Raw genomic sequence first — 12254 nt, 5'->3', positions numbered from 1 at the left:
AAATATAAGCTTAACCTTAAGATATCGTTTCTTTTTTAATTTTTAAGGCCTACAGATTCGTAACCGTTATGAGACAGAGACGTGTTTCGTAAAAATTAACCAAAGGTTTTATTTAAGGAATCAAAGAAAATAGTCAAATTTGCAGAGACGAGAGCTGCGAGGAGGAAAGAATATTTATGGACAAAAACATTACTGGAACCAATAAGGGATCTTAAATAATTATTACATATTAAGCTAAAAACGCCTTACTAAAAACTCTAAGACTACATTATAATCTAATATCCTAAAATGTCCTATCCAACATAAACTAAGCAAAATGGCGGGCTTTAAGTAGAGGTCACTGGTGGGGAGTCAGACTACAATGAGCAGGGCCCACGGGTGCTACTGGTAACTCCCCTCTAGTGCAACACAGCAATCCTCACAACAGAAATGGTGCAGTCCACACTCTTATCCCAGTGTTTGTATATGCATGCATAAGGTGTAGGGACCTCACCACGGGTGCCTAGCCTCCCAATAATGGCACTCTTCACCGAAAGAAAAAGGGAACTAATACCAAAAAGAATCGAGACAAATAAACAAACCCAGTTGGTTGAACAATGTAAATTAATTAAAACTTCAAGGCAAAACAGGCAAAATAGCAGCAGGTGAACCTACAAACAGGGCTCACCATGCTGCAAAATAATACAAATTACTACCTTGTATATGGGGTACTAACATATGCAGTCACTCATAGACGGCACAACGATGATGGAGCTTCTAGAATTTCCAACCAACAAGTCAGTCCAGAGTTGTTATTAAAGGCAGCTGTATTTTATAATGGTTGGCATGAAGGAATGAGGCCATGCCATCAGGTGCCTTTCATAAATTGGCCCTGATTTGGGGATTAGTTGGGGGAGGAGCCAGCCTCAGGGCTGCGTTCACAAGCCTACAGCCTATGCTATATACCACATTTACAACAAGTCCCTATATAAAATGTCAATAAAATAAATAAGATTCCTGAGTAAAGTTTATAAATCATAATAATCTGTAATGAAGAACACAGACATCAGATTTGAATGTCTCGTCCTGTCTCCTTCGTTATGTTTTTCTTACTTTTTCATTTGTCAATGTTTCCTGTTTTATTTTGTGTTACTCGCCTCTGCTCTCGTTTCATCCCACCTGTGTCCCATCACCTACACCTCCCCACTGTACTTGAACCTTGTGTTCCCCTGTCTCTGTGCTGGTTCATCTTAGTCCTTTGTGTCAAGCGTTCCAGCGATTCTCCTAGTGTTATGTTCTCTGCCTGTTTTTCATCGACTACGTTTTTTGCCTGATACATTTGAGTGCCTGTGGTTCATTGATAGTCGATAGTATAGTATCAGTCATTATTTCTGTCCTCTTGTCTGCTTCGTCTCAGCCAGCAGAGAAGTTTACAAGAACAAACTAACAGAAACAGACTAACGACAGACAGCTTCTGTTTTAACATGTTTGTAAAAAAAAAAAAATGCTTTTGGCCGATCGTTGTAGCGGCGGTGGATGAGAGGCCGCGGACAGAGCAGATTGAATTAGGTTTCACTTTCGTTTACATGTTCATGCTTGTTGAACAGGTGTATTGATAAAGAATTGGATTTTTGCTCACAAATATTTCCACCGCAGCCTCTGTGCTCTGTATGCTGACTTAGTTCCATGTGTGTGTGAGTGTAGTTGAAGGAGATGAGCCCTGACAGACAGAGCAGAGGAGATGCTCCCTGCAGCGTGATAATAAACTACACCAAAACATTAAAACGTACTAACAAAAAGCACCAGTAACGTTGGAGCTTATCACTTCTCTGGTCTTTAATCATTTAGCGTGGTGCCAATTTAACATTGAGTTTCAGTGCCCATCACTAGCTTTAGTTAATGCAAAAACGTGAAAGGCTCATGGCGGTGCAACATGGTGGACTCTGTGGAAGAGGACCCGCTTCCTATAAAGAATTTAAAAATATAAAAAGTTCTAAGCTAAGTAAAGCATAAGCCTTCTTAGTTTCAGGTCATTATACACTAATAAAAACATAGTTATGAATATTATATTATATTTCTGCCTATTAATCCACACTCTTGACACTCTTCCTTTTTACTCATTTACTCTGGCTCTCTACACTTCGTAACCATCGACCATCTGGTTGGAGGTCGACACGCTCTACCCACTGAGCTACAGCCGCCTCACAATCAGAGAAGAGGTCAAACGATGTTACGCCCACAAACTATGCAGTCGACATCGCCACATTTGGTTAACAGCCCTGGGTGAACCAGATTTTTGATCTTCTCTCCTGCCATGGAAGTCTAAATTAAAATGAAATTAGCCCGCTACACCGGCCACGATGACAACGGCACACATAAAAATGGCCCACGCTCTGACTATCCTGCCACATTGATTTGAATGTGAATGTAAATGTTAAATGTACTTTCTTTAACACTACATGTCATTCACCCATTCATACCCACTGATGGCAGGGGCTGCCATGCAAAATGCCACCTGTCCATCAGGACTAAGCATTCAGGACTAACTGACATTCATCCCACACATACACTGAAGGCACAGCTTTCAGGAGCCATCCTCTGATTGAAGGACGACCCGCTGTAGCACCGAGCCAGAGCCTAGTTCTATGTCCGTTCTTCTCCTTCATTTATTTCTATGGTGAAAACATGGAAGTGTTAAACTGCTCTTAATAGACCCGGTCTTTTTGTAAATTGCAACTGATGTGAATTCTATCACAGAGAGTTAAAGCTAAAGTTGTTTTTACCTCGTCCAAGGTGAGACCAAAGACCGACATGAAGTTGTAGACCTTAGCACTGCCAGGCACCACTCGCTTCATCATGTCATCAGTGACCACAATCCTGCAGATACAGGAAGAGGAGTGGATTTTAGAGTATGTACACCTGTGTGTGTGTGTGTGTGTGTGTGTGTGTGTGTGTGTGTGTGTGTGTGTGCGCAAGTGTGTGTGCGTGTGTGTGTGTGTGTGCATGCAAGTGTGTATGTGTGTGGGTGTGTGTGTGTGTGTGTGTGCAAGTGTGTGTTTGTGTGTGTGTGCATGCAAGTGTGTATGTGTGTAGGTGTGTGTTTGTGTGTGTGTCCACCTGTCGTAAGGGAATTTTGTTTTAACTGAAGTTTCCTGATTGTCTTTGATCAGCCAGTGGAAACTCTTGTCCGTGGAGAGGTGGAGCTTCTGCCTTTTGGAGGCCGGTACGTAAGTGCCGCCAGCGTTGAAGTCGCCCAGCAGCACGATGTTCTGCAGGGAGAGTAGAAATAGTTTCAACCATCCCCATCTCATATTTTAACAAATTAATCATCCTTTATACTTAAAAAAATATATATTTCAAGCCAATAATTTTGCGCGTGTTTTCTGGAGGAGAACATTCACTTTGGTGTTGAAGTTGGTGTTGACATAAGTCACTACGTCATAGAGGGCATCGATTTGCTTCACAGCTTCGCCTGGAGAGGTGTGCTGGGGGATCAGAACAAACTTCTCCCCAACTATAAAACAAGAGGAAGGAGAAAGGAGTGAGTGGACGAAGAGGGAAATGCGAGATGACAAGAGACAAGTTGATGTTTTGGATATGGCAGACATGATTCATACAACAAAAAAGTGAGCTCACTGTCTTTTAAATGTGGCAGCACAGAGTTGCCGGCCCTATTTGGCGGACATAAATACTGTATGGCAGTCAGAATTCAACTGAAGACAAAACATTTTCTAAAGGGGCCTTGGTGACCAACGGATCGTGACCTCAGAATCTCTCACACACGTCTGGTGTTTAGTTCTCAGTTGGTCGCCTAACGAGAGAGGCAATCTACATCACTGGCGTCCTACAGTGAGGAAGAGTTATCGCTCTCTGTTCTTTGCCGCACTCTTTCAGAGCCTACCGGTTTGTTTGGAGGAGAACTCAACGATGAAGGGCGGCCGGCTGAAGCGACTGTAGAAACCGGAAGGGTCTTTGTAGGTGTCGTGTTCACCCAAGGACACCGTCGACTCCCTGCAGAGGAAAGATAGTACTTAACCACATCTCTCACTTCCTGTAAACACATTGCTTTTGAAGTAGTCTTCAAAAAGCTGTTAAAGCTCATCAACTCTTTCTTGTAGTCAGCTATTCACAGCATTGCTGGAGCATTTTCACAAGTTGTTTATCATCGTCATTTATCGGTCCTGTGACCACTCGGGAGCAGCTTGACCGGTCCTGAATGTGTGAATGGATGAATGTAATGTGCAGATGTGTCATGTTTTTTTTTTTTTGCCCAACAGATTTAAGTTTAATTAGTACCAAAGGAAGACTGTATTACTAAATACAGCTGGACCAAAACGTACTCTGTATTCACCAGTATTCTTTGCAGAAATTAGATTTCATGATGTGTTTGGTGTTTTAAAAGTGGGTTATTTATATAGTAGATAGTATGCTGGGCTATGCTGTATATTGTGCATGTTATGCAATTATGTGACATTCCATATAAAAAGGGAATTTCAAATGGATTTAAATTTTTCACAACACATCTGCAAGTCATTTGCATTCATAAAGGAACAGTGTGTAGGATTTTGGGGGATCTATTGGCAGAGTGATGTTTGTTGCATGTTTTCATCACCTGAAACTACGAATCGTTGCGTTTCTGTTAGCTTAGAATGAGTCTTTCATAGCTACATAGAGAGTGTGTCTTCTTCACGGAGTCCTCCATGTTTCTACAGTAGCCCAGAATGGACAAACCAAACGCTGGCTTTTTGTGTTACCTGAAGGCGCCTGTAGTTTTCCGACATCCTTGTAAAAGGAGGGATGAGCGAAGAGGCGTTGAGTTGGTTTGAATCTGCAACCTCACCACTAGATGCTCCTAAATCCTGCACACTGGCCCTTTAAGTGCCTTTGTTGAGAAATTGCATTTGATGGCACGAAAAGCTGTCAAAAGTGTAGAGTTTTCTAGCGCAGCATGTGACACATGATCACCCATATTTACCTTAAACTCTGATCTGCTAATATCTGTACTGAACCATCTTTCATAACAACCTGTGGTGGGGAGTAACCGTGTTATGTGGATTATGTTGTGGAACAATCTGTGGATTAATCTGTGGACTCTTTGAGTGTGTCCAGATAAACAGCGATACTTTTAGGAAGAAAGGAAGTTGTTTCACCAACTTGTACGAGGGAAATTGGATCAATAAAACCTGTTTTGCTTTCACCTACGAGCAGTGTGTGAGCTATGTGCATAGGACCAGAAACACGTGTCAACTTAAGGTTTACATTCTGCTGCAAGTTTTGGACGCTATACACATGTACAATTTGAGTTACTTGTACTTGAGTGTTTCCATTTCCTGTTACTAAATACGTCCGCCCCACTACATCTCAGAGGCAAATATTTACAATGAAGGTTTACTTCAGTTACTTTACTTAAGGTTAATTTTCAGATTGTGCTTTCACACAAAACATGTAACATACATTGTAACATGACGCATTGGTACAGATTAAACTGCCCAACAGTATATCAATTAGTTCAAATTGGCTCCACCAAGACCAGCTAACAATAATAATCTAGCATTGTAATCTATTACTCTGACAGGGCTCAGTCTGCTGCATTATGTGGTTATACTTGTGATACTTTACGTTTTTCTGATAATACTTATGTATTTGATGTTGAATGCTTGTAGTTGAGTATTTGAATTGTAATGTTGGCTACTTTTACATGAGTAGTTTTCTGGCACTAATCGCTGACAATAAGGACAAAGACATTGTGCAGATCTGAAGTATAACTTTAAAAGACAAATAATTTGTTTTCTGGTCACTGATGTGGGGTCTCAACGGAGGATTCCTGCAGAGGATCGGTTGTTTTTGCCTCTCTCTGTTTACCTGTAGAGGAAGAGATATCTCTCCTTGTAGGAGTTGCGACCCAGAGGCTCGCTGGGGAATTCCTTGAACTGAGGACACTCTCTGCGTAAACACACACAAACACACACAGATGTAGAGCATCATTTAGTTTGTCTCAAATCATAATGTGAGTTCATGAGCTGTCCAACTTAACTTCTACAGAAGGTCACTATATTCTGTGTGTAGTAATATAAGCACTATATAAGGAGTGTGGTTAGTCTAACTTGTTGACGGCCGTCATGAGTCTTGTGGTCACTGACAGATCCTTGTCTCTGACCTCCTGGATCAGAATGATGTCGTAGCGACAGACAATCTGAGAAACAGAAAACAACACATATCTGATTAGAGTTCTTGCTGCAGTGCCGTCTTATTATATTAGTGGTCTGTTTAGTTTCATTCCATTCAAGTAGAGTTCTCCTGAAACAAAGAGAAACAGAACTAAAAGAGGTGAACCAACATAACATCTCCTTTTCCAGTCAAATTAAATAATCTGTGATGGTTATTGTTCTAGGTAATAAAGGGGTACTTCACTAATTCCTCACTTAAAAGCTTCACTGGTCATAACAGGGTTCAACATTAATGTTTTTTTGAATCACTTGCCCCCATATAACTTGTTTCATTTATTTAATCTTTGTTGTTATCAAATACTAACAAAGACCAAAGTCAGTAAATTAATCTGGAGTTTCTCCCACATCCTCTAACATCATTAAACTACTAAACTGTTTTAATACTAAACACATTTGAGGTGCTCGCTTGCGCTTCAGTTAACAGAACTTTATCTTTACTCCCCATTTCCTCGCGCATGTGCGACTCTCATCAGAGATGGGGAGGAAGCAAATGGCTCCCCCCTTAGCTACTTCCATCGTCAGCTCCCGAAAAAAAAATGTGTTTCATTCTTTTTTTTACAATCGGGCAAGTGAGTTGCAAGATTTATTAGCCCGACGGGGCATTTTACTTGCCCCGGGCAAGCGGGCAACCCTTGTTGTTGAGTCCTGCATGGGAAGTACTACCTGTGTCTCCAGTGTCTCTGGAGGACACAATAAGCCCTGATGATGTCATAGTGATATATAGTGTCATCAGGGTAATATGAGCTTGGGCTTGGATAGTACAAATGGAAAACCTGCGTTATAAACTGGGCACATAGTATTTAAAAGACATGGACATTTACCATCCAAGGAGGTTCTAAAGAAATTATAAATAATTGGTTGAATTATGGGAAATGTAGGATCCATTTTTATTTATTTATTATAATTATTTTTTAATCTCCTCTTGTCCCCCAACTTTATGGATTTGAAAAAGAATAGCTGGAGTGCCCCTTTAATCTCCAAAAGCCTCTGAACAATACAGTATTGTAACTAAATCTAACGACATGCTCATACTTCTAATGTGCTACCAACTTATTGCAATTGAAGGGAGGCCAGCTGTCGGGTAAACCTTGTGGTATTTTAACGTTACTCAGCACTGTTCAAAATATATCTTTATATCGATGAGATACAGTCTTAGAAAAAAGGAATATTGGATGCAAAGAAAACATTTTCAGACCTGGGTGATGATCTTCATGACATCATCTTTGGAGGATTTCGTTTTTCCAAATGTCTGGATGTTGAAGGCTCCCAGCAGCAGGGAGGTAGACAGATGCAGCAGGACCAACAAGAGGCCCAACACACACACCCAACGCATCCTGAGCCAAAGAGGTCACATTAGTGTGTATATTTAAAATACATCATTCTAAATCTTGATTGTCTGACACATGGACAGTTAGCATGTAATAGTTATACTGCATGCTAGAGGAGCCTGAAAGACTCTCTGCCCTGCTGTGGGAGTCAGAGACGCACCAACACCTGCACCCCTGGACACACGCAGCAGGATCTCTATTCCTGCAAGTTTATATAACTCTGAGTCGGCAACCCGGCGTTTCATGTGTTGCTTTTTACAGCAGCACATGTTACAGTTTACCCAGTTCGCAATTATTTAGTGTATTTTCAAAGTACGATCGTCACTGTATAATCGTCCAAAAGTACATTTGTTTTTGTCAAAATGCATTGGTGGTGTATGGTCGAAGCCTCGCGAAAAAGCATTGATACATGTTTGGAAGTGTTCGGAGAGACACCCAAGAGAACCAGTTGTTTCAGTTCACCCTAAACCAAAACGTTCACTGGACACTGACGGGGTATGACCTAATGGATAATGGATCTTTCCATAAATATATTTTCTTCAATGTAGTTCTTCATACGTGGCTGTGATGTAGTGCTCACTTATACAATCGTAATCCCTGCAATTGATATGAGATGTGTCTTTTAGATCTCCAGCAATATGTTTGTGAATGTTTGACGAATCTGGCGACAGAGGCAGAAAACCGCTGCAGCTGTTAAGCGAACACAACACACACGGAGGGGAAACCAGTAGGTTCAGAAACCAGTAGGCACGTAACACCTACTGGTTTCTGAACCTACTGGTTTCTCCTCCGTGCGCAGCAGCTGTTTTCTGTCTCTGTCGCCAGATTCGTCAAACATTCACAAACATATTGCTGGAGATCTATAAACCACATCTCATATTCATTACGCGGATTACGATTGTATAAGTGAGCACTACATCACAGCCACGTATGAAGAACTACATTAAAGAATTGTATCATATATATATATATATATACATACACTTTTTGTTTGGGATATATTTATACTTATATTGTAGCTGTTGAATGTTTTTTTCTTATATTTCTCTTGTTTATTGTATATATTTCATATGTGTGTATGTACGATGAGAGTAATATGTAACCGGAGTCAAATTCCATGTATGCGCACGCATACATGGAATTCCATGGAATTCCATGGAATTTCATGGATTCTGAAAATATATTTATGGAAAGATCGCAACAACCTGGATTCGAACTCTCTCGAGCAAAATAGTAATAAATCTAAAGATGGTCGCGCTACACGATCCGCCACTTGCTCTTAGAAATGCGTCAGTCATTCAGGTATTTATTCATTAAGTCATACCTCGTCAGTGTCCAGGGAACGTTTTGGTTTGGGGTGAACTGAAACAGCCTGGTTACCTCTTCAAACACTTACAAACATATTTATCAATGCATTTTCAAATGTTTAATGTTCACGCCCAGGGTTTTCTATATTATATTCAGTCTATAATAACGTTAAAAATAATGATAATAAACTTTATTTACATATTACACAGTTTAAAAAGTGCTTCACAGACGTAAAAATGAAAATAGACTCTAGTCACCCCTAAGGGTGAAAACTCCAGTCACCCCTAAGGGTGAAGACTCCAGTCACCCCTAAGGGTGAAAACTCTAGTCACCCCTAAGGGTGAAAACTCCAGTCACCCCTAAGGGTGAAAACTCCAGTCACCCCTAAGGGTAAAGACTCCAGTCACCCCTAAGGGTGAAGACTCCAGTCACCCCTAAGGGTGAAGCAACAACGACAACAGGATGTTTAACTGGTTTGATCCTGTTTGAACAGGATGAATTATATAAGGCTTGAGTGACTTTCTTACATAAAAAGTTATAAAAATGTAAACAAGTTATATGTTGTGATGGTTATAAAAAGTGTAAACAAGTTATATGTTGTGATGGTTATACTTTTATGCTTTCATATTTTTCTACAGTCTCTTAACACTATTGTACTGTGACTGTGTGAGCATTGTTCTGTCATTTTAATTGTACGCTTGGACGTGTAGATAATATTAGATCGGAGATATAAGCTATGGTAGGCTCACTAGCTACTAGTGATTAAAGCAGACATCTACAATATGACTTAAGTTGATAAGATAATAATGATAGTTTAGTGTACATGGGTAATGTAGTCAGAAATAACAACATGAAGCTTGTTTATGTGGAGTGTCAGCTCGTTGGACTAACACACTGTGACACATTAACACAAACTGGTTTGGTGTGAAATCATTTGTTTTCGTGTCTGCATGCTGTCAAGGCTCGATGACAAGAGATGGACACAGTGCATTCTCTGCACGCGTATTTTTGTGTTTTCAATATAGTTTTTGTAGGATTTGCAGGACATATAATAAATGCTCTATTATACATCATATTGCTAAATGCTGCACGCCCACTACTACATAGAGCAGCGTGTGAGAATTAGTGGCGTTTGCTTGCATTGCAGTGGATTTATAGTAACATATTTTGATGTAATTATGGCCCAAACAATAAATCAATTATTCAAAACATATTACAGCCTTACTATTATAGTGGTACAAAAAGGAGTTATCAGTACAGACTCATATGCACTAACAGGTACGCACGGCCAAATCAAGTCCTGTGCGGGAAAAATACCTGAATTTTAATAATGACGTATTTTACCTTTTTTTGGTAATATGTATCTAATTTATCAGATATAATGTAGACAGACAAAATAGTCTGTAACTTCAGGTACTGAAATCTTTCACCCAAACTATTTTTTTTACATTTGATTATATACTAAACGTTTTTAGTTTTGTTTGAGACAAAGGTTTTTAAGGAGGATTGGATAGAAAAATATAATGAAAATAATAAAGTGGACGCTGGCTGCACACTCATGACTGAGAATGAAGATCAAAGTCATGTCAGGGAGGGACAGCACTGTGGACTTTTCCTTTCAGACCTCCTGATAGAGGCACAATAATACAGGAACGTACCTGTATTATTCATGGACCTGAAACAACACGATGCAATCGAATAGGCAGAGTGGCAAACAGACACACACACACACACACACACACACACACACACACACACACACACACACAAACACACAAACAATCTCTCATAAAGTCTCATAATCTCTCACATCCAGTTTAACAGGATACACATCCTCTTGGCAGAGCAAAGGCAGAACGAAGACAAAGCAAACATTTTTTTGCCAAAATATTACACTTTACTAATTCATAAAAAAATGCAAATGAAATTAAACAAAAGTCCTACTGCAAAACATTTGATCTGTACTGATAACTTTGTACTACTAGGATATTATTATCCATTTTCGGTGCTCGAAAACTCCGGCGTAGTGTGGACGCTCAGTGTAAACGTAGCAAAACAATATATGCGTTTTCAAATGGAAACGTAGTGGTGTGGACATGGCCTGAGGCTGCAACTAATGATTATTAAAATATATTTGAAAATATCCCAGCACCCTGTCCCAGGACCCGGGGTGGCGTCTTAAAAGGAATACTTCACCCCCAAAATGATCATTTGTGTTTCAATGTATCACCCCGCCTTACCTTGAATTCTGAAAGAAAATCAGATTTTTCTCACATGCCTCCATGGCGAACGGAGGATAAAAAAAACTGAGAAAAGTCTCGATGAAGTGAAGTAAATGGGGGCAGCGTTAAACAACAGCAAAACTCTATCAAAACACCATTAACATACCTTTCTTTGCTCTCTGTTGGTCTCTGCAGGTGTGAATGAGTGATGTGATGCCTCCCACAGCTCTCAGTGAAGTCCAGCTCCGCTTCCTCTGCCACGATGACATAGAGAATGTCAAGCTGCTCTGTGGTGATTGGTTCCCAATCGAGTAAGCGTCGCGCTCAGTGGGCCAACGACAGCACTTGTTAGAGTTGTCGTAGTTTGACGTCAGCTAGCGCTAACTAAGGCTAGCCTGGTTGCTAATTAGCAGGCAGTTGTTCTACTCGTACAGAGCCTGCTTCAGCAGCGCACTGCGTGTTTTACACTGCAAACTATTGTAGCGTGAGCGGGTCCTGCCCAACGGAAAGAAGGGCAGGATCGCACCTAACATGATGGTAACTCTGTCAGTAATCCGAACAACATTAGAGGATTAGTGTCCCTCTGAGGAGTCGGAAATGTACCTTCGGCCTTTTATCTCACCCTGTAGCTGAATCATTAGGATTTCGGAATTATTGTCTTTCTGAGAGTCTTGTACGGCTACGCCCTAGGCGCTCTCAGTAGGATGTAACCCTAACACACAGTATGAGTAGTTACGTAGAACGTCTGTACCTTACTACTGCCTATTTTAGTTTTCTCACCATTTTTGACTAACACTGCCAAGTCTTCACCCAGGGAACTTACCGTAAGCTCCTCTAGTAGAGTCAGTCGTCACTTATGTATCACACATTTCTGGGACAGGGGAAGAGGGGTAACTTAATCTAAAACAGTCTTCAGTTTGAGTCCCAGTCACTTACAAATGGTAAGGCTGTGGTTTTATTACAGTTTTCTCAAAACAGTTACATAAAACAATTTCAACTCAATGAAAGTCTAAGTGGTGCAAAAGATATCAGTCACTGTAAGCTGTCTTCTGAAAGCAGAAATGTCTTACAGGGTCTTCTATGAAAGAAGGGCAGTCCAGTCTCTAAACTGGAGAAAAAGCTGTCTCTCTTATAGCAGAAGGGTCTTCCAGTCACCCCTAAGGGTGAAGACTCCAGTCACCCCTAAGGGT

At 40.6% G+C, this 12254-nt stretch overlaps 1 protein-coding gene across 1 annotated transcript in view; it reads right to left on the bottom strand.

Annotated features, from left to right (window-relative positions):
• The window catches only part of LOC142945224 (deoxyribonuclease-1-like), a 60437-nt gene that overhangs the window by 1413 nt on the left and 46770 nt on the right, over positions 1-12254 (bottom strand). Inside the window, exons 2-7 of the mRNA XM_076086642.1 lie at positions 6084-6172; positions 5842-5922; positions 3881-3990; positions 3381-3493; positions 3097-3248; positions 2763-2856 (exon numbers count right to left, since the gene is read on the bottom strand). Coding sequence (XP_075942757.1) covers positions 2763-2856; positions 3097-3248; positions 3381-3493; positions 3881-3990; positions 5842-5922; positions 6084-6172 — 639 coding nt within the window. The remainder of the gene's footprint in view (positions 1-2762; positions 2857-3096; positions 3249-3380; positions 3494-3880; positions 3991-5841; positions 5923-6083; positions 6173-12254) is intronic.

This window comes from Anarhichas minor, unplaced genomic scaffold, assembly GCF_050575085.1.
Source record: "Anarhichas minor isolate MPS153535 unplaced genomic scaffold, ASM5057508v1 ptg000007l, whole genome shotgun sequence".
Taxonomy (NCBI): Eukaryota; Metazoa; Chordata; class Actinopteri; order Perciformes; family Anarhichadidae; genus Anarhichas; species Anarhichas minor.
The sequence above is the reverse complement of the archived record's forward strand: the minus strand, read 5'-3'. Positions and strand labels throughout refer to the sequence as shown.